Source organism: Neomonachus schauinslandi, chromosome 13, assembly GCF_002201575.2.
Source record: "Neomonachus schauinslandi chromosome 13, ASM220157v2, whole genome shotgun sequence".
Lineage (NCBI taxonomy): Eukaryota > Metazoa > Chordata > Mammalia > Carnivora > Phocidae > Neomonachus > Neomonachus schauinslandi.
The window spans coordinates 71,883,079-71,906,161 of NC_058415.1; the positions used below are offsets into that span (position 1 = coordinate 71,883,079).

General features: G+C 40.9%; 1 protein-coding gene across 1 annotated transcript in view; it reads right to left on the reverse strand.

Moving 5' to 3' along the window:
- ECPAS (Ecm29 proteasome adaptor and scaffold) overlaps window positions 1-23,083 on the reverse strand; it is a 104,273-nt gene that overhangs the window by 21,679 nt on the left and 59,511 nt on the right. Inside the window, exons 17-33 of the mRNA XM_044920423.1 lie at window positions 22,296-22,376; window positions 20,722-20,947; window positions 20,012-20,103; window positions 17,831-17,965; window positions 16,903-17,065; window positions 16,298-16,470; window positions 15,016-15,117; window positions 11,284-11,407; window positions 10,474-10,619; window positions 9,972-10,026; window positions 8,800-8,914; window positions 8,043-8,111; window positions 5,126-5,243; window positions 4,675-4,842; window positions 2,264-2,343; window positions 1,550-1,655; window positions 577-624 (exon numbers count right to left, since the gene is read on the reverse strand). Of these exons, the coding sequence (XP_044776358.1) occupies window positions 577-624; window positions 1,550-1,655; window positions 2,264-2,343; window positions 4,675-4,842; window positions 5,126-5,243; window positions 8,043-8,111; window positions 8,800-8,914; window positions 9,972-10,026; window positions 10,474-10,619; window positions 11,284-11,407; window positions 15,016-15,117; window positions 16,298-16,470; window positions 16,903-17,065; window positions 17,831-17,965; window positions 20,012-20,103; window positions 20,722-20,947; window positions 22,296-22,376 (2,001 nt within the window). The remainder of the gene's footprint in view (window positions 1-576; window positions 625-1,549; window positions 1,656-2,263; window positions 2,344-4,674; window positions 4,843-5,125; window positions 5,244-8,042; window positions 8,112-8,799; window positions 8,915-9,971; window positions 10,027-10,473; window positions 10,620-11,283; window positions 11,408-15,015; window positions 15,118-16,297; window positions 16,471-16,902; window positions 17,066-17,830; window positions 17,966-20,011; window positions 20,104-20,721; window positions 20,948-22,295; window positions 22,377-23,083) is intronic.

Consider the following 23,083-nt stretch of genomic DNA (forward strand, 5'->3'; position numbering starts at 1 on the left):
TATTATCATCATCAATAACTTTGGATGGCAGCATAACACAGTGGTCAGGAACACTAATCGGGAATAAGAAACACCTGGATTTAAAACCTGTTTTTACTACTTACTAACGATGTAATCTATGGCAAGCCTATACAGATAGAATGTAGAAGTCCCTGAAATACCATACAATCAAGTTCAAGTAAGAAACTAGTTTCAAAAAGCTTGCCAACCTCATAAACATGCAAGGCAGCTGAACACAAAACCACAGTAATAATAAGAGAAGAGGTAGATGTGGCTGGATCTAAATGAGTAATGTGTTCTTCAAGGTCGAGTGAAAGTCATACCTTATGTAAAAGCCCACAGAAGCCGACCAAATAAAGAGACCAGACATATTCTATGCTAAAAATACTAGTATTCTAGTATAATGGCACCTAGTTTCTCATTCACTGTAAGAACACTGAACTATAACATGAAACCGATTACTTTATGTCACTGCAACTCAATGTCAATTGAGATGACAAAAAAATAAGTCATCGTTGTCCTGGTCACAGAAAGCCCTGCCCCACTTCACTCCCAGTATAAGATAAGAGTTTTCACCTTGCTCAGAGTTTTCAGAGCTAGTTCTGCAGCTTTCCGTACAGATTCCTAAAAATGAGGAAAGTATGGCATGACAGATTAGTTTCATTCCCATCCACCCCATGATGTGTATTTAACTGCCTCCGACTCTACACAGATTAGTGAAAAATCCTACTTGCAATATCAGGTAAAAAATAGTGTTTCATTAGGCTCCCTGCCCATCAAAGAACATGTTATAATGGCATATATTTTTTTAGGTATGACATATTTTGACCTTACAAAAATATGGCTACAAAGTATAACAGTTCAGGGCCGCGTGGGTGGCACAGTCCGTTAAGTGTCCTCCTCTTGGTTTCAGCTCAGGTCATGATCTCAGGGTGTTGAGACTGAGCCCCATGTGGGGCTCTGAGCTCAGCACAGAGTCTGCTTGGTCTGCCTGGGACCCTCTCTCTCCTTCTCCCTCTGCACCTCTCCCTACACTCCTCTCTCTCTCTCAAAAAATAAATAAATCTTTTAAAAAAACATAAAACAGTTTAGAAACTAAAGGTATTACAAATGCAAACATATAAATATCTGTATGAGCATTCTAAAAGACTTTTAAAAATCTCTAATGAATAAGTCAAAAAGAAAGGTAAAACTAAAGTGCCTAATTCTAATGGTGAGATACCAAAATATCTAAAATTTAGATTGAATTTAAAATTCAAAGGAATTGGTCACGTTATTTGGGATTAACTGATCCAATTTATAAAACTGATCAAGTAGAGGTTGTCTGGATTATTTCCAAACTGTTACTTGTCCTAATCAATAACATCATAAAATCTCTATTGAAAAAAACCCCTGCAACATCACAGACACATTAAGACTGAAATTTTGGGAGAAAACTGTAGTCTCTTAAAATTGTATACAGAGTGAATTCTTAAATACCCAACGTATACATCTTAACAATCCCAGTTAAAGTTATTCTGTGAATAAATGCAGACTTTTTTTTTAATACCTTGATATCATCTTGTACCCGAAAAAGAGTTTCCCAAATTTCTGGAAGTTTATCAATGATGTCATCTAGAGGTCTTCCTCTCAATAAATCATTCAGAGCTAAACAGCTGAAAATAAACAATTTGGTTTTCAAGTCTATGATCAAGAAAGCTCAATCTTACTATGAAACATTCATATCAAACAAGAATATGGATTCTGCCTCACTCCTGGACAGCAACGCCTGTTCTCTCCTTGGTGCCTCAAATACCACCCCCCACACGTGGCATTTATATTCATCAGATGTCTGCGTCCCACAACTACAATACAGCCTCTTTGAGAGGATACATCATTTTTTATTTACCAGTGTACCCCCACGCAGCACACTCACAAGCACATAACAGGCACTGAATAAATTTACATAAATATATAAGTAAATGACACCCTACAAAGTCATGACAATATATATCTTATTGTCTACCAATTTAACAAGTGATCTTCTTTAATGTCATACTTATATAAACTAAGACAATTTAGAAAAACCACTGACTAGAGTTGGATGTTTATTTTAGAGTTTTAAATAGTTAAGTAGAGAGAACTCTCTAACCCAACCAAAAATACGCTTTTTAGTAATTCAGTAATTTATTCCTTTTGCATAAAGTATAAAGTATAAAGCTTGGAAACTTGAAGAAAAAAAATTAGTTATATCTGACTAGTCTTATATTTCCAAAAATGGTACCTGGATTCTCGAACTCGCCACATATTGCTGGTAAGGTTCTTAACCAAATCTTGAAGAATTTCCTTCAAATATTTATCCACCTAATGAAAGAAAAAGTTTAACATTTAAAATGTGAAATTCATCAACTGTCAAGTTATTAATCTCTCAACCACACTAACCATGTCTCTGTAGGTAGCAGCCTGAGTGTCTCTGGGCGCCTCAGCCCACAAGTCTCTCCCCACTCTGCTTGCTGACAGCTGCTAGAATGATCATTCTAAAATGCAAACTTGATTCTCTTGTCTTCCTCAGGACACGAGAATAAAATCCAACCACCCAGGCATAGATACAAAGCCCTCTGTGACTGAGCTAGCTCCAAAGGTATCATGTACTATTTCGCCTTTATTCCTTGATACATAATACCTCTCCCTACAATCCCTTTCCATCTCTTGCTTGCCTGGCTAATTCCTACCTGTCCTTCAAGATTCAAATCAGGCATCACCTGGTGGAGAATACTGGCCTACTCTCCTCTGTGTTCCCACAGCACCTTCTTCAGCATGTCATATCAGACTGTATGTAACTACACTGCTCCATCACACTGAGACCCCAAGGACAAGGACAGTGTCTGACTTGTCTCCATATCCCTGGTAATATGTACAGTGTCTGGCACATAAAGAAGTATTATGATTGTTCAGAACGAAAGGTAAGTTGAATCTTTTAAGCCTGTTTTGTTTGGATATACACTTAACAATTTGGTAATAACAACTAACTGATGGGAGGCTCAATTCTTATACTGATCCAAAGAACCTCAAAACTTAAGGGTGGCTCAGTTGGTTAAGCATCTGATTTTGGCTGTGGTCATGGTCTCAGGGTCCTGTGATCCAGCCATGGTGGGCTCCACGCTCAGCAGGGAGTCTGCTTCTCCCTCTGCCCCCACTCCTCCCTCCTGCCCCTCTCCCTGCTTGCGCGCGTGCTCTCTCTCATATAAATAAAATCTCAAAAAAAAAAAAAAAAAAACTTAAGGCTTTTCCACTTTTACTCTTATAGGTAGGAAAGGTTTTGTTATCCTCACTTATATGGAAGAAAACCAAGACAGAGAGGTAGGTAAAAAACTCACCTAAGATTTAACAAACTGACATCTTCTTACGTCCAGTTCTCTAAACATTCTCCACAGTGATCTCATCCACACCATCTCATCTATCCATTGAGACAGACCGATCTCACTGATCCCCTTTCACTCATAAGGAGATGATACTCACATCTCGAAAGCCTCAGCCTGTGCACTGGACGCAGATCTATCAAGCCAAGTGGCCTATTAGATCTTGACTGACCCAGTGGTACCAAATACTCTGCTAGAGCGTTCAAAGCTGAATCCTCAAGGCCTATCACCATGAACAGGAACACACTCAACCTGACACTAAAGTGAAGAAGGGGAAAAGCCGTATCATGTGCAGGGACTGCAAAGGTAAGGTAAGGCTCATGGAATTTATTTAAAGTGAACTATGAAGCCACTAAAGGATTTTAACCCAAAATGGCAAAATCCAATTTCTTTTTAAATCACTTTTACTGCTGATTATATAAAGGAAGGCAAAGAGAAGAGAGAGAGAGGACACCCTGTTCTCCAGGAAAGAATCAGGGAAAGAAGAGAGTGGATTCAAGAGATACTTTGGAAGCAGAATCAACAGAATTCGCTACTGGATTCAACTGAAAGTAGGGGCACAACAGACAGAAATCAAGAGGATACCAAGTTTCCTGGTATGGGTAAATGGATGAATGTTGAGAAGAGAGGGGAAAGTCCTGTTCTGGACATATTAAGTTGAAGGAATTGTGAAACAACATCCAAGTGAAGCGGGCAGTTGGATGTGCAAATCAGGAACACAAGTCAAGTCTGGGCCAAAATATAAGCTTGGGAACCATCACAAGTAAGATGACATTTAGATTCACTGGAACTGCTGAGCTCAAAACATAAAATTGAGAGAGTAAAAGGTACTCAGAGGCAAGCCTTGAGAAATCCTAACATCAACAAGTGGAATCGAGTATGACAAGCAGCCAGAGAACAGAAAACCAAGAGAGAAAACCATACATGGTAATGGCCTGTTTCCTTGTCTAGCTCCTCAACAAAGGGAACTCCTTGAAGGCAGGACTGTGGCCTGTTCTCCACTGTATGGACAGTACCGATCGACACGGTATTCCGTTTGTGTGAGTATCCCGCCACTTCCTCAGACAGCCACCCCATGGACATTTAGATTATTTCCATTCTTGAGATTTTAATAAATGTGGCCACGAGCATCTTCGACATCTTGAAAGAACGGAGAAAGCAAAGAATGAAAGAAAGCTTATTTGTTTAAACAGGTAAGTATACAGAGCAGAAAGAAAGATGGGCCTTGGGTTGAAATCCCATGTGTAATCTTGGACAAGGGTTCCCAGATACTTGCCGTTGATTTGTCAGTGACCAATGCATTCCAAATACTTGTCATGGCCTGTCGAATGCCCAGGTTGGGATCAAACTGGTAACGATAAAGACGGGGAACCAGCTGAGGCAGGAAAGGAGCCAGCTGTTCCCCAGCTCTGGAGGCAATCATATTAAAACCAAAAGCAGCACCCTAAAAAAATAAGATGGTGATGAAGTGACTCAGATACCTCACTGTGGTAAAATGTTAATATATTAAATCTACGAAGATCACAAAATCCTCCCTCCCAAACCTGTCCCTGGACCTGATCCACTGGGTGTCCCAGCTGTAGCGGTAACAGCAACCATGTGGTGGTCTGGCTCTCTCTAACCCCAGACTTTTACAAAGCATACTGCATATCAATCGCCACTGCCAGCCAATGTAGCAGGTTTGGTTTGGAGGTAAAAAGCAAAAACCGTCCGTGATAACAACTTACCTTCCTCGAGTTCCACATTGCATGATGGTTGGCTAAATTCATAAATTTATACACCAGATCTGGCTGACTAAGATCACTTGCCAGAGAACAAAGCTCCTTGTAAGTAGAGAGGCCCTGGCTTGGAAACAAACAAACAGAAAGTACACAATGTATTTCTCTGTCTCCAGCCTAGTAAAAGTTACGTCACCAATATTAGTAGGACATTTTTAAATTATGTTCTCAATCTCATCACCACAGAGGAAGAGAATGCGGTTGAGAGGAATATAAAGAGTCACCTAGTTCAATTACTGACAAGGCCAGGTAAATGACAGGAAGGCCCCCTTGAGTCCCTTGGACGTGGAGCCCTCACCCCCCTGGGAGGTGGCTCAGTAATTCCTTGTTACCTTGTGCACCAATCTCTCTCAGAATTAGGAGTCACTTAGAGACAACTTCTATCATCCCCAAGTCTTTTCTAAGCTACAGCACCCCAATCATTTTTAAGTTTTTATTTTAATGCCAGTTAGTTAACATAGTGTTATATTAGTTTCAGGTGTACAATACAGTGATTCAACACTCCCATACATCAACCAATGCTCCTCACAGCACATGCCCGCCTTGATCCCCATCACCTACTTTACCCATCTCCCCACCCCCCCTCTGGTGACCATAAGTTTGTTCTCCATATTTAGGAGTCTGTATCTTGGTTTTCATCTCTTTTTTCCCATATGATCATTTGTTTGACTCTTAAATTCCACATGTGAGTGACATCACACAGAATTTGTCTTTCTCTGACTTGTTTCCCTTAGCATTATACTCCCTAGCCCCATCTACGTTGTTGGAAATGGCAAGATTTCATTCTTTTTTATGTCTGAATAATACTCCATTGTGTATATATATATGTACACCACATCTTTATCCATTCATCTACCTCAGTGAACAGTTGGGCCGCTTCCATATCCCAGCTATTGTAGATAATGCTGCTATAAACATCAGGGTGCATGTATGCCTTTGAATTAGTATTTTTGTATTCTTTGGGTAAATACCCAGTAGTATGATTGCTGGATCATAGGGTAGTTCCATTTTTAACTTTCTGAGGAGCCTCCATACTGTTTTCCACAGTAGCTGCACCAGTTTGCATTCCCACCAATAGTATAAGAGGAGGTTCCTTTTTCTCCACATCCTTGCCAGCACCTGTTGTTTCTTGTGCTGTTGATTTTAGCCATTCTGACAGATGTGACATGATACCTCATTGTGGTTTTGATTTGTATTTCCCTGATAAGTAACATTGAGCATCTTTTCATGTGTCTGTTGGCCATCTGGATGTCTTCTCTGGAGAAATGTCTGTTCGTATCTTCTGCCCATTGTTTTTTAGGTGTTGAGTTATATCAGTTCTTTATATATATTAGATACTAACCCTTTATCAGGTATGTTATTTGCAAATATCTTCTCCCATTCCACAGGTTGCCTTTTAGTTTTGTCAGTTGTCTCCTCTACCGCACAGAAGCTTTTTATTTTGATGTAGTCCCAATAGTTTATTTTTGCTTTTGTTTCCCTTCCCTCAGGAGAAATCTCTAGAAAGAAGTTGCTTTGGCCGATGTCAAAGAGGTTACTTGCCTGTGCTCTCTTCCAGGATTTTTATGGTTTCAGGTCTCACATTTAGAACTTTAATCCATTTTGACTTTATTTCTGTGTATTTCTTTTACATGTTGTTGTCCAGTTTTCCTGACACCATTTGTTGAAGAGACTGTCTTTTTCCTATTGGATATTCCTTCCTGCTTTGTCAAAGATTAATTGACCATATAATTACAAGTTTCTGGATTTTCTATTCTGTTCCATTAATCTAGGAGTCTATTTTTGTGCCAGTACCATACTGTTCTGATTACTATAGCTTTGTAATACAGCTTCAAGTCTAGAATTGTGATGCTTCTGGGCTTCACTTTTCTTTTTCAAGAGGGCTTTGGCTATTCAGTCCATACAAATTGTAGGACTGCAGCACCCAATCTTGATAACTCCTTCTGAGTCCTATTAACTTTCCTCTGAACAAATAATATTTCCTTAAATACCCGATCATTTGTATTAGTTATTCTGTGAAAAGAAAGCACTTTTTAAAAACTCAGAAAAAGTCTACAGGGACAGTAAGTGGAACAAAAATAACTTCTGATGTGGAAACAGCGAGCTATGGGAGAAAGTCAAGAACAGAACAAATGGCTGCTCTCTGGTGTTGCAGACAACACTGAAGCAGGGCCCAGCCAGCTGCACAGTTTGACCTGAGGGGTTTTAGAGGAAAAGCATCAGCATAACCACAATGGAATAATGATAAGATAAAGGAGGTAAGGCTCTAGGAATTAATCTGAAGTGCTAAATTGATGGACCCCACAATAACAAGCAGAGCTGCCCCCCCGCAAAAAACGAGGTGCAGCGGATGCCGAGCTGTGCTGCCAGACTGCCCCTCACGACTCAGCTGGCTGGGAGCTAATGGAACTGCCCTTAGTCCAAGGTCAGGTCCTCCCCCAGAGCAGCCCACCACCAATGGCTAGACACTGAGGGGATGTGAAGCCTAATGAGGGGATGTAATGTCCTGGCCCCTCATAGCAGGACAACTCTGAAGGGCCTGCCCAGCCCAGTTCCAGAGGCCAGGGTCTGCTTAAGTGTTGGCAGCAGGTCAGCTCCTCCTTGGGCCATCGGCCCTCTCCTGCCTCCTCACTGCCCTAGGTGATGAGCCTGGGGCACTCTTCAGTCAGCTTCCAGCTTTGTCCAAAACTCCACCTCAGAGTCTGTTTCCCAAGAACCCCAATCTGAGACACTATGCTTTCTCCACAGAAGTTTTCTTCTTCCACTAACACACATTTCCTAGGAGGGTAGAAATCAGTGTCATGAGTGCTCCATTCAGAGACTAAAGATGTCAGTGATGACTGATCGATGGATTTGGCACACTTACCCATCGGGTGTTTTGCCAAGGCTTCCCCCTTGAAATACCACTGTCTCTCCAGAAACTTCATGTTTAGTTCTAAAGCAAAACAACAGTAAGACTTTATATTAGCCTCAAATTTTTCAAAGCAGCATTCAACTAACTGATTCATTTCTTTTATAAATTGATAAAATCAAATTCCATAGCAGGTATCGACCAAGATGTAAAAGTCAACTAAATCCTTTCCAATCAGCCTGAGAATTCTGTAAAACTAACTCTAGGATGAACAAAGAGATGTAAAAGACATTCCACATCAAGTTAAACTGAATTAAATGTGGTCATCCATTAAAAAATATCCTCCCTGCAAGGAAGGCAACATAAAACAGTAACCAATTACAAGAATGACTGCCCCTCTCATCCTCTTCACAAATCAGACTATGAAAGACATGCAAGCTTCCCCTCCACATCTTCATTTTCATTTAGCCAACAGCAATTACGGTATTATTATAATCCAATACTTTGACTGTCCTGAGATCATTCAACTTTTAAAGCTTGACCTACTGGCCTGTTTCTGAACAGTAGTTTAGTTTACTTCACTTTACTGTCTAAACAATATACACTGAATAATTAAACTGCTATCCACCACATTAACAATCACTGACTTGAATTTAAAGACTTAATAAACAAGAACATCAAATGCTGAATTTTCCTTCTTCCACTGCATATTCTCAGTATGTGCAAATTGTGCTGTATGTGTTTAAATCTGAAGTGTACAAGGTCACTGTACCTTTTGCCAGTCATAAGTGTCTCTACAAGTGTAGAAACCAATTCCTGCTGATCTTGTTCATTGCCCAGTTCATACACCAACCCAAGGCCTTTTGAGGCAACGTCTTGGCTAAGTTCTGCACAAAAGTCAGACAAAATAGTATTACTTTAAGAAAATTTGTCTTCCAGCCATTGTCGGATTTTTTTAAGTTGTAATAGAAATCCAAAATGATACCCAAGTGAAGACATGAAAGCAGAATCAATCTGCCTATTTTGTTAAAACATATTAAATCATCTCAGTGGACATGGCACCAAACATCCCTGTAAGTAAGAATTACATTCACAAAAGATCCAACTCACAAACCAAGTCAACACTGCTGGGCCTTAGTGTTCTGTGTACTACAAGTCGTACATGTGAAAAGTACAACAGCCTCACGGATTTCCATATACCCACATCCAATTTTTTAAGTAAAAAGTCAATATAAGACCGTATGTTTAAAACAATTTATAAAACATGGGTGCCTGGGTGGCTCAGTCGGTTAAGCATCGCCTTCGGCTCAGGTCATGATCCCAGGGTCCTGGGATAGAGCCCCACGTCGGGCTCCCTGCTCAGCGGGGAGCCTGCTTCTCCCTCTGCCTCTGCCCCTCCCCCCTGCTTGTGCACGCTCTCTCTCTCTCAAATAAAATCTTTAAAAAAAAAAATTTATAAAACAAAGCTACTGTTTAAATGTCTAATACATTTGCTCTCTCCTGGCTTACATCAGGAAAGGAACAAGAAATAGAAAAAAAGCTATTTTTGTAAGTACTAATGTTAAAGAAGGCCTTGGCGCCATTTTTTTTTCATTTTTGATAATTAATTGAATTTAAAAAAAGATTAACATATAGTGTATTATTAGTTTCAGAGGTAGAGTTCAGTGATTTCATCAGTCTTATATAACACCCAGTGCTCATTACATCACGTGCCCTCCTTAATGTCCATCACCCAGTTACCCCATCCCCCCCCACTCCCCTCTAGCAACCCTAAGTCGGTTCCATTTTTAAATGTAAAACTGAAGAACATGATCTAATTAATTAAATCAACCAAAAAAAATACTTTCCTGTGTTCCTTCTTTTATGTTCATTAACCTAGATTTTTTAAAATTTAAAATACAAGCTTAATGAAGTTGGCAAATCAAATATTTACCAATAACTTACCATCATTTTCCGACAAAACGGAAACAAATGCACTCTGAATTTCTTTAAGGTGAGACTGAAAGAAGAAAACAGGCATTCAAGAACACAAACTCTACCTCTTGGTAGATTAATGGAAGGTAAGAATCTTCTCTCGGGGCATACAACACCTTGTAATTACGAGTCTTTCAACCCAAGACAGCCACAAACCCTATTGTGCTGTCTGAAGGCGGCCAAATTGCCTGAAGGTTGTACGTTTACAGGTAGTCTAATGCACACTCAGCCTCCCCCTCCTGACCATCTGACCTTATGCCTTCAAGTTTAGAATCATCTTCCAGCCAATGTACATCAGGCGTTGGGCCAACCTTCATTCACAGCTTCTTTCAAAATATCTGTTACTGGCTAATGGCCCTCACTCTCAGCACTGGCCCTCACCTTCATACACTTTCCTTCCTATCACCTTTTAATTATAAATATTTCAAAGACGGTTTCTAACAGTGCTGAACACATTTCTGGAGTGGCTTACCTTCACTTCTTTATGAGTACTTAGCTTCCTCACAAGGGAAAGGAGCCAGATGCAGGCTGCTTGCCTCACGTGTGGGTTGGGGCTGACGATATGTTTATTTAAAATCACATCCAATACCCAGGGGACCACGTCATTCACTTTGGCTCCTGGGGGGAAAGAAAGGAATGATAAAATCAATTAAAACAAATGAAAAGAGTATACTGAAAAACTAAATTTTACTCAATATTTACTCAGTACAACAATCCTAGAACATATTCAAGTCTACACGATTAAGGTGTTGAGGTTGCTGAAGGGACTGATGATCATCCATTTGAGAAGCGCAAGACATATGACACCATGGTACCTGTAACGTGTAGTCAGAAAGCGCGCACTCCTCACCAGTGTAGGCACTAAAAGCCAGCGCACCTCCAGTGCAGAGGTATGCAGAGCGTGAGCAGAAGACCCTGAGGCTTCATTATGTGATAAGGACTAAGGGACAGGTAACTTGGAAACGTAACTATGCCTCGACTTCTGAAAATGGCTAAATACACCAAGCTTCCAGAAAAAGCGCACAAGTTTGAAGGTAATGCACAGCTAACTCCTTGTTTCCCAAAGAACTAAAAAAGAAGGCCTCATTCATTTTGTTGTGTTCACTCTCCTTTAGCCAACTATTTTTCTTGACTGAACCAAACTGGTAAGACATATATAAATATCCTACAAGAGTGAAAATGGAACACATAAATTTTTTCTTTTGCTTCAAATGTGGTAACAAGACCAGAAAGGGTTACTTGAGGATTACGAAAGGGAAAGGGTTAGCCGAGTGTGAGGTACCAGCAGGGGGAGTATATTCCTCCTCCGTCACCAGCCAGGCGTCCCGGGCAGCCACGGAGCTCGTTCCCACGGCAGCACTGGTGAGGGCTTCGCCGATAGTGAACTGCAGTTCGATCTGCTTGGCCTGCAACCATGCAAACGAAAGCCATGAATCACCGAGAACATTTCCCCACAACATCCACTTCCACAAAAAGCTGTTTCAGATCTTGTCTGTCAACATGCTCTGTTTTTACTCTTTTGCCTGGATTGCTCTCACCTAACCTGGTGGCTCGGAGGGGAGGCAAGGGGAGGGAATGGAGAATGTGAAAATGCCCTGAAGATCTTTTTCCAAGCCCACGTTGCCCTCTTCACCCTCGGCAGAGAACCACTAAGCAGGGATTTTTAATCTCTGGAGGAAAAGGGTATGGACTGAAGCCATACAGATCTCGGGGCAAATTCTCATCTGTCGCTCACCGGCTACATACACTTATTTAAACTGAGCCTCAACTGCGTTTCTAACGCAGGCGTAACACCATCGCCCAGCTCGTCAGGCTGTAGGAAGAAATGAGGGTAACGTACACAAAGCTTCTAGGGGACACCTGGTGGGCAGTAACTGCACGATACACAGCAGCCATTCTAACTTATTAATACTGCCTCTGGGCGCTGTTAAATTACATGGTGGCCGCGAGCCACTCTCCAGTGGTTCCGATAAAGGAGAAAACGCGGTAAAATGGTAAAATTTGGTTTATCTGGATAAAACAGTATAGTATAGAAGTACAGAGATCCATGAAGAGCTAGCTAGCTCCAATAGCAAGTTAATAATCCAGACAAGAACAGTTCTTCATGCTATTCTTACAACTGCACTGTAAGGTTGAAATTGTTTCAAAAACCAAACATTAAGAAAATTCTATATAGTATATACTCAAATTTAAAAAAATTTTTTTTGAGAGAGAGCGAGCGAGCATGTCCAAGTGAGCAGGGGGGAGGGGCCGAGGGAGAAGGAGAAAGAGAATCTTTTTTGTTTGTCTGTTGTTTTTTTTTGGAAAATCTTAAATAGGCTCCACATCCAGCACAGAGCCCGACATGGGGGCTCGATCTCATGACCCCTCAGATCATGACCTGAACCAAAATCAAGAGTCAGATGCTTAACCGACTGAGCTGCCGGGTACTCCTCAAATTTTTTTAACTTGGTTTAGAAAATTTTGACACATTGGGGCACCTGGGTGGCTCAGTCAGTTAAGTGTCTGACTCTGGCTCGTCATGATCTCAGGGTCCTGGAATTGAGCCCCGTGTTGGGTTCCTTGCTCAGTGGGGAGCCTCCTTCCCCCTCTACCCCTCACCCCCACTTATGCACACACGCTTGCTCTCTTTCTCAAATAAATAAAATATTTTTTCTTTTTAAAGATTTTATTTATTTGACAGAGACACAGCAAGAGAGGGAACACAAGCAGGGGGAGTGGGAGAGGGAGAAGCAGGTCCCCCGCCAAGCAGGGAGCCCGATGTGGGACTCGATCCCAGGACCCTGGGATCATGACCTCAGCCGAAGGCAGATGCTTAACGACTGAGCCACCCAGGCGCCCCATAAATAAAATCTTAAAAAAAAAATTTTGACACGTTTCACAAGCATGAAGTATTCAACATGGAATTGGACCTTAGTTCCCTTTGGTCTTTTTCTCTGTTTACTATAAACTGGAAAACAAAGAATTTGGGGACTAAGAAGAGAATGAAGAACAGAAAGTTCCCACGAGGAGTATGGGAATAGTGACCTTGGAGAGAACTCTACCAAGCACAGACCACAGTGTAGCCAGCCATTCCTAAGCTCAATCAACTATGCTCTCATCTCGAATGAGGTGTCAAGTTCTGATGCCAGATGCTTCCTATTCTGAGGAAAAAGAATTTCAGGGCTTCAGTTCCACAGCTTCCCTGGCCAAAAAATTCTTTGGAAATTTTAAACAGAGAAAAGGTATGTAAACACAGAGGATCCTACAGTAAGGATTCATTTTACATGCCTGTTTTCAAATGTTTTCCTTTTTTCTTCTTTAAAAATTTATGCCAGAGATGCATTTCTTCTAGTTTTATTTAAATAAATGAAGCTTTGGGGCCCTGCTGGGTGGCTCAGTCGGTTAAGCATCCGACTTGACTTTGGCTCAGGTCATGATCTCAGGGTCATGAGATGGAGCCCCAAGTCAGGCTCCATGCTGAGCGTGGAGCCTGTTTAAGATTCTCTCTCCCTCTCTCTGTCCCTCATCATGTGCACACAACACATGCATGCTCTCTCTCTATAAAGATAATTAATTAATTAATTTAAAAAGAAATAAGATAAGAAAGCAGACACTATAAGCTTTTCCACAAGTGGTTACAATGTCAATGACACAAGGGAGAACTTGATGTGTGTATAATTCATTCTCAAAAAATTCACATTAAAAATACTGGATTATGGGGTGCCTAGGTGGCTCAGTTGGTTAAGCGACTGCCTCCGGCTCAGGTCATGATCCCGGAGTCCTGGGATTGAGTCCCACATCAGGCTCCCGGCTCGGCGGGGAGCCTGCTTCTCCCTCTGACCCTATCCCCTCTCATGCTGTTTCTCTCTCTCTCTCTCAAATAAATAAATAAATAAAATCTTTAAAAAAAAAAAAAAATACTGGATTATGATTCCAGAGACCTGGATCCTGACACTGGCTCTGTCACTCACTGGCCTTAGTCCTTGCTTCCTGCCTCCCACCCATCCTTCCAGGCCCAGCAGCAACCTTGCCTCCAAACACCTGCACCAAGTCTCCAGACAGAAGTGCTCAAACCCCCCCTTGTGAGTCTACTCCGTGACATGCAAACGTCTCTTCTTTCAGTTACTCTTCCCACATTTACTAAGGTCCTACTACTTCTAATCACACTGCAAGGCACCTATTTCATAATGGGGATCAGGAAAGACTTTGCCTTCAGTCTAGTGAAAAATTAGAAACTGTGATAAATGCTGTGAAGAAAAAGTATGGAGTCAGGAGAGCCCAGTATCTAAGGAATCTACTCTAGTTCAGCAGCAACCCAAAAAAGGAAGTATTCGTCTTTCAAAAGCTCAGAGCAAAGAAGACAAAGAGGCTGGTGTACAAAAATGTGAGCAAGTAACGAGAATTAAGCCTAGATGACGGGCCATATCAGGCCATGTGAAGACTTATGACACGGGACTAGCAACTGCCTGCTTGTAGGTCTTCCCAACTACATTAGAAATTTATCCAGACGACAGAAGCTTGGCCACCTGCCTGAAGAGCGACTGGAATACCAGCACCCACTTCCCACATGTAGCTGATTGGGTGAGTCTCCCCTTCTACCCACACTGCACTGGGCTTTACTCAAAAACGAAGAGGAAAGTACTTTCCCATGTAGGTGATTTACTCAATGCTATGCCTACCAAAGTGGTAAGCCCAAGGCTGGTACTCAGTAAGTACTTGGTGAATAAATTAATAAAGGTTTAATTTAAAATCTCACAGCATGCCGGGGTGCCTGGGTGGCTCAGTCAGTTAAGCGTCTGCCTTCAGCTCAGGTCATGATCCCAGGGTCCTGGGATCGAGCCCCGTATCCAGCTCCCTGCTCAGCGGGGAGTCTGTTTCTTCCTCTCTCCCTCCCTCTGCCCCTCTCCCTCCCCCCCATACTTTTTCTCTCTAAAACAGATGAAAAAATCTTTAAAAAAAATAAAATCTCACAGCATGCAAAATTCCACGCCTTTTGTTTGATTAACTGACAATCAGATAGCAATATAAATACCTCCACAGAATCCATCAGACCTTGCAAGAGGAGTTTCTGGTGAGGAAAATCTCCATCCCCAACTGGAAAATACCCCAGTGTTTGGATTGCTCGTTCTTTCATCTAGAAAACCAGAGAATTTTGCTTTAAAAAAAAAAAACAAAAAAAAACACAACAAAGTACGTAACAGCTTTATCCCAGAATAGTGTTTCCAAAATGAGATGACAGAGAGGGCAGTCTGTCTAAAGCACTTATGCATGCAAGTTTTTTTATAAAGTAGCCACAATTTTACAGAATTATGTGTATAAGACATTGGAGGTAGAAAGACATAAAACTGAGTTCATTAAGGGTCCATGGCTGCAAAAGAAGAAGAAAGTCTTTAACAAGGTTTATTATCCGTCACACTGTTTATAAATATAAATTCTGAGCCCAAAGGACTTAAGATCAAATCACAGCTTAACCATTTTAGCAGCCTTTACAGGTATGTGACCCTAGGCAAGTTACTGCACTCTCTGTGACTCCATTTCTTCATATGGGAAAAGAGAGAAGACAAGTGTACCTACTTCACTAGACCTTCTGAAGAGTTCCATTAATTAACATATATGAAGCCCTTAGCATACGCCTGGCACATTACAAGTGCTCAACAGTGGTTGGTGAGCACTAATTAGTTAATTAATAGCTAACAAAACTACACTGCGATATTCTCAGGAAGTTTTAAATGGTACCTAGACCAAGAATAAGATCATTTATTAAACTGTAGTAAACTGATTTATCTGCTCATTAAATCATGTTATATTTCAACACTGAGGTACTCTGATCACAAATGTTTTAAAGTTTATGAAAGTGTTTATTATCTAAAACTAAAAAATGATAAATGTCCTTCTCCTCAGATATTACTCACACTGCTTCCTAACATCCAGACTTCTTAAAACCATTTTCGCTGTCAGAGGTTAAGATTCAGATTTAGTCTAAAATTACAAAAGTGATAACAACTATTTAACACTTTATTACCCACTTTCGCATGACAGAAGAATTACCCGTGCAGCTAGTTCTTTACCCAAATCCTAACAGTTATGGGTCTAAACTGGAACAACTGGGCCAAACGGTGCACGCACAGAGGTCATACACAAATCACCCCTAACTCAAAACTAAATAGTCACCTAGACTTTATCACTCTTTTTTTACATTAAATCCTTCCTCCGGCTGCACTGTCATCTATCCTCATTACAACTGCGTTTTTGCTCACTTATGTATCTATGAATAGAAAGAATTTCAGAAGAAGGGGAAAAAAGGAGAGACTTGCCTTATTTGTTTCTTTACTGGAGGGTATTCTATTCAGTAAGCTTTCTACAAGATGTGATTTGGTGAAGCCAGATCCCTCACTGGGGATTGGGAGGGGACCATTCCTGCCAATTTCCCCGAGGGCTGTGCAGGCAGCAATGGCCAGGAGGGGCGACGTACTGTCCAAAAACGAGCCTGGAAGCACATGAGCCGAGACTGAGAAGAAGACACTACTGCTCTTGGGGTCCGGGGCAAGCAGCAAGGGACTCAAGACTGTCTCAGAGACAGCAAAACAAAATCAAAGTCCACATTTTCTTCTAATTGGTGATTTGTTAACATTCAGTCAGTAATGAAACACCACGGGAACAAGGCAGACAGCACTGTCCTCTTAAAAATGTTTAAGGTTTTTCGCTGTAATGCAACCATCTCTGTCATACAGAAACACATAGGAAGAAACGTACAGAAAAATTAAAGTACTTTCATTGTTATTAAAAGCACAGAAGTTATCCACCATCAAGCAAGTTTTGTGAAAAGACTTGTGCCTTTAAGGTACGATGCTGTAAAAAGAAACTAAAACGCTGTAATAAATTTGAACCCAACTCAAGGCAGCACAAGCAGGTCAAGTACCTATTGTTTCCGTGGCACTCTGAATGAGTTCCTCTTGTTCCGGCAGGAAATCGGCATCTGTCTCCAGGTCCTGCTGCTCTGCCATTCTCATTTTCTTTTTGGCCAAGTATCTTCCTACCGTGAATCCCAACGCAAGCAAGGATCCGTGCTGTATCTCTGGGCTCTGAACCACACAATAGCTCTGTCACTCTCTCACATGCAAGAATGCACTGAAATAACAGCATGCTTAGGAGAGTCATCTCTCCAATAAGACATAAGGCTACAAAGTGATCATTTGAGGTTCTACTGAATGCTAACAAACCTGGAGTTTCCAACACTCAAGAATTCTGAGAAGGTAAGCTGAGTCTTGATTCACTTCGAGTAATTCCCTAACCCCACACCCACTCCAAGTCTGGGTGAAGTGACTCTCCTGCAGGCTCCCTGTAGCACCCATACTTTCTTCTAGCTTGGAGCACTTATGTAACTACACTACCATTAATTTTCAAGCAAAATTTCTCCCTTCTGCCCTACTGCCAACAAAATACAATGAGCAGATACGATTTCTAATTGCTAAAACCTCTGAACACAAAGTAGAGGTTTGATTATTCGAAAGCACATGTTTCCTGATAGAACAGGCTCAATGACAGGTGGCTCTAGATGGGGAAAGAAAAAGGAACTAAGATTTCCGAGCACCTAGTAGTACGAGGGATCCTCGTGTAATCACTCCCCACTGTATTCCTAGCACCTAAAACAGCGCCAATTAGACACAAGGCACTCACAGTTGTTGAATGGACTGAATGAATCAATGTATTACCTATCTCAATTTTTCTTCACCATCATAAAAGTTCCTTTTAGAAATGAGAACACAAAAACTAAAAACATATCAGATGCTTTTAGAAAGCTCTCCCATCTCCCACAAAAAAGAACAAAGACAAAACTGATAACATACATGATTGTCTTTTGTGGTCTTTATAAGCTGTTCTATCATTGACTTCAACTCATTCCCCGACACTGTAGATACCACCACAGAATAAAACAATGCCGCCAGTTCACGCATCTCTTCTTTACTGCTATTCATCAGACTCTGAGTGGTGTAGAAAAACAAATATATACGTGATATACAATCATCTTCCTACTGACAACATCTGACATTTAAAATTGAAAGAATAAATGATACATTATATCGTTCAATCTATTGGTATCGGTAAGAAAATAACACAATAAACTACGTCAAAATAAAAGCTGAATTATATACCAAAATCTTCTGCGCATTTTCATCAAAAATACAAGACATAAAACAGACAGAATTAATACACAGATGATCTGAAACAGAGGTCAACAAATGCTTTCTGTAAAGGGCGAACAAGGCTTTGTAGGCCACCTGGTCTATGCGGCAACAGCTCCATTCTTCCACTGTAGGGCAAGAGTAGCCGCAGACAATGGAGAAATGGAGGGGTATCTGTGTTCCAATAAAACTTTATGGACACTATAATTCTCATGTCAGAAAATACTACTCATCTTTTGATTTTTTTTCAACCATTTAAGAACGTGAAAACCACTCTTAGCTTGCAGGCCAAACAAGAAAGGAGGCAAGGCAGATTTGGTACATGGACCATACATAGTTTGATGACCCCTGATCTACACGATCAAAAGTCAAAAACTGCGATCATTTTACAATCAGCAAATATTCACAAGGAATAAAAAATCCTTTTTAAATTTGAAGCAATTTCATGAGGTCAGTTTTTCCAGAAAAGCACAAAACTTACACTTCTTGGTATATTACATTCATGCTTTCACCCTAAGAGAGAATCTGCAAATTTTACCATAATTCAAGCTCCAATTTCCAAAAAGAACTGCATTATACAGCCCAAGAGGTATATGAAACTGTATGAGCCATGCCTGTACTAAAAAGAACTTTTCGTTGTTTATGTGAAATTCAAATTTAACTGCGAATCTTGTATTTTTTTTTTTTTTAAAGATTTTCATTTATTTATTTGACAGAGAGAGACACAGCGAGAGAGGGGAACACAAGCAGGGGGAGCGGGAGAGGGAGAAGCAGGCTTCCCGCGGAGCAGGGAGCCCGATGCGGGGCTCGATCCCAGGACCTTGGGATCATGACCTGAGCCGAAGGCAGACACTTAATGACTGAGCCACTCAGGCGCCCCGAGAATCTTGTATTTTTATTCGCTAAACCTGGCAATGCTTTTGGTGTGACCATGAGACAGGAACACTCTCCTACATGGCTGGTGGGAGTGTAAATTGGTACCAGAGGATGTGGACTATCAATAAGAACTGCAAAAGTCTATGTCCTCAATTCCACTTCTGGGGAATCCATCTAAAAAACAGACTTCCTTATATTCAAAATGATGGACTGTTCATTGCAGCAGAGTGGAAGCAACCTAAATGACTATCAGTGAGGTTCTAGAATAAATCACGGCATAGTCATACAATGGAAAAAATGAAGCTGTTAAAGAGGATGTTCCCTCTCTAGTTCTACAGAATACCTCCACATTCTAATGTTAAGTGAAAGAGGTTAAGGCACAAAACAGTGTGAGAAGTTAAATAACTTAATAAAATTATACTATATGTTAACTAACTAGAATTTAAATAAACACTTGAAACAATACAACTGTGGAAACTATGTACCTTTTGTGTAAAAGAAGGAAGAAAAATTAAAAATGCTTCTTTTTATTTGTGTGTATAGGCATAAATAAACTCTAGAAAGCACACCATAGAGAAATAAGTGATGACCTACATATGTTTGTCAGGTGAGAGAGGAAGGGGCAGGAAGTTGAGAGATCTGGGTAGGTGGGAGAGAGTTACAGAAAGGAGATATTTTACATATATTTTATTTAAGCTCCACAAATCTATTTTCTTAACTTTCGAAACAGAAAATACATATATATTTTTTTTACTTATATGATTCTCAATTCTTCTCTCACTCTCACCTAGATGGATTGTTGAGATACACTGACCTACCATGCTTCCCAGGAAGTGTCTGATAAAAAGAGTTTTCAAAACGACCCAAAGGCAGGAAAGGTCATAGGAACACTAGTAAGGAAGACGAAATTATAAGACTAAAGTGTAAAATATACAGAATCAAAGAGAAATATACATGCATAAGATGTACCTTTATCCATTCTGTTTTGTCTACAAATTTGGTAGCCAGTTTTTCTGGATACACGGAGACAGCTTCCAATAGACAGTACATGACTGGCAAACCTAAATAAGAAAGAATTCAGAACCATTTTAGCTTTAAGAAAAGTGATAAACACACAGGGCTCACTAAATTCCTTTAAAGTATAAGCTACTGGGACGCCTGGGTGGCTCAGTCGGTTAAGCGTCTGCCTTCAGCTCAGATCATGATCCCAGGGTCCTGGGATTGAGCCCCACATCAGGCTCCTAGCTTGGCAGGGAGCCTGCTTCTCCCTCTCCTTGCAGCTCCCCCTGCTTGTGCTTTCTCCCTCTCTCTCTGACAAATAAATAAAGTATAAGGTTACTGCTTTACGAAGCATTCCCCAGTTCTATGAAACAAAAACCAACATAAATACAGTATGTGATCCAAAACAGCAAATTTATAGACTACGTATCTATAAAAAGATGCCCTGTTCTTCGCACCCACTTCCAAAGTAAAAACATTATCTACTGTTAGCATTTCTTTCCGGGAAGAGTAAGAGTGTATCAAGGATGAATCAAGTAAGTCTGGAAAAGAAGCAAAGACTCATGTTCAGTTACAGTAGTGAAGGGAGAAAATAATTTTGCTATAAATTCTCAGCTGAGTTTAAAATGAGATTTCTGCTTAAGTGCCTTAACTTCCTCCTCAGCAGCACGACCTCCTACCTCCAACACCTGCCAACAGCTGCTGAAGCAGGCCGATGTAGATCTGAACAGGGTGGGTTTCTCCACTCTTGGAAGAAGATGATGAGGATGTCGCCTGACCGCCTGACAGCAAGGTCCGTATGTAGCGTCCAATGGCTGGGGCGTGGTCCTGCATATCAGCCAGACTCTGGGAGGTGGGCACCACTCCCGCACTGTGCGCTAGGCACATGCGCAAGTACAGGACTATCTAAAAGCAGCAGGAAGAAGAATACCAGACAAGCTCCTCAAGAAATCAGTATGGGAGGGAACTCTTCAAAATGACAGTCTCCCATTTTCATTCCCCCACCCCCCCTTCATAAAGCTGTTCAACAATCCTCACGAAAGCTGGAAAACATGACTCAGTACGTTAACTGAAATTACCATAATGGAGCACAACTTACATAACAAGCTTTTATAAATCCAGAGTGTTTTTAGTGGAGTTTAATGGAGTTAAAATGCAAACTCAACTTTTAAGGTCTAAACTAATAATTACAGGGACGCCTGGGTGGTTCAGCCAGTTAAAGCCTCCGACTCGTGATCTCAGCTCAGGTCATGATCTCATGGGTTGTGAGACAGCCCTGCAACTGGCTTCACGCTCAGCGGGGAGTCTGCTTGAGATTCTCGCCCTCTGCGCCTCCCCCACTCGCATGCTCGCACTCTTGCTCTAATAAATAAATCTTTTTAAAGATTAAAAAAAAAGTCTAAACAATTACAATAAAAATTGTTATTTTTGAAAGCTGGGGGGGAGGGGAGATTGAGCAGAAACCTGGGGCAAATCATCTATTCCTGTGGACTCCAGTTGTATTTAATCTCCACTAGCATAAGAATTTGAGAAAATGGGTTCAAATCATAAGAGTAGAGACAACACCATAAAAACTTCTGATATAGGGGCGCCTGGGTGGCTCAGTTGGTTAAGCGACTGCCTTCGGCTCAGGTCATGATCCTGGAGTCCCTGGATCGAGTCCCGCATCAGGCTCCCTGCTCAGCAGGGAGTCTGCTTCTCCCTCTGACCCTCCCCCCTCTCATGCTCTCTATCTCATTATCTCTCAAATAAATAAATAAAATCTTAAAAAAAAAAAAAAAAACAACTTCTGATATAAGCTGGCTACCCAGGAGTCCTCCTGAAGCTCTTTCCTTGACAGCTAAAATAGGCAGCAATTCCACTGTGGGTATCTTACTCTGAACAAGATTACCTCTTGTCATTTAATTAGTGCAAGTCAATGACCTAAACAACAGATAATCCAAACAACCTCAACATAGCACTGGCTTTAAAATTCAAATCTAATTTGCTGTAAAATCACAATAGTAATCAATGCAGAGCACCCAATTCTTCCACAAAGAATCTCACTGAGATAAATATATTTACAGACTCCACTACGAACTGAAATAATACCAATTACCCAACACTGTTTTTCTAATAAACAATCTGGTGAAGGACAATGACATCACAATATGGGTTTATCTAGAACACAAAAAAATTCAGACATCTCTTTGGGTGTGACATTATCTTTTAGAACGTTTAGAGAGAGCAAAATGGAAAGAGGTCCAAGTCCTACCTCTCCAAAGGCTGCTGGGTTAAATGGAAGGACAGTAGTCCCAGTCATGTACTTAGCTGGAGTTTTCATTCGATGGGAAGCCTAATAAAAATAAGCCAAAAACAAACACAATTACTAAAACATGGAGCACGTGTGCCCTTCCTCAATTCAAAAATAACTGTATTTCTAACTACATTATTGTTTGCTACTGTTTTTTCCTAAATCAAAGCATTTTTCCATCAATCATGCTGATTTGCACATGTCCCTCAAACCCTAAATGATAGGTGTGGTGTCTTTTCTTCTTCCTGTTTTTACTGGCTTATTTAAAAAGAATAAACCTGCTCAGAGCACCTGGGTGGTTCAGTCAGTTGAGCATCTGACTCTTGGTTTTGGCTCAGGTCATGACCTCTGGGTCACAAAACTGAGCCCTGTGTCAGGCTCTGTGCTCAGCGGGGAGTCTGCCTGAGATTCTCTCTCCCTCTGCCCTTGCCCCTCACATGCGTGCACGCACTCTTTCTCTCAAATAAATAAATAAATCTTAAGAAAGAAAAAAAGAAAGAAAGAAAGAAAAGAAGAAACCTGCTCCAGGCATCTACGAACAGTCACCTCAGGCCACTGCAGGCCAGTTACTTTCATTACTAATGGAGGCAGGAGGAAAAGATGAGCACAAAAACATCTTCTGACCACAAATATGACTGTGCCTCAGAGAAAAAAATCATGACTACTTAGTCCTGACCTCCAACTCCCTTAAGATGTCTATCTAAATAAAAAGCCAGGACCACCAGCATACTCAAAGAAACACTGACGTA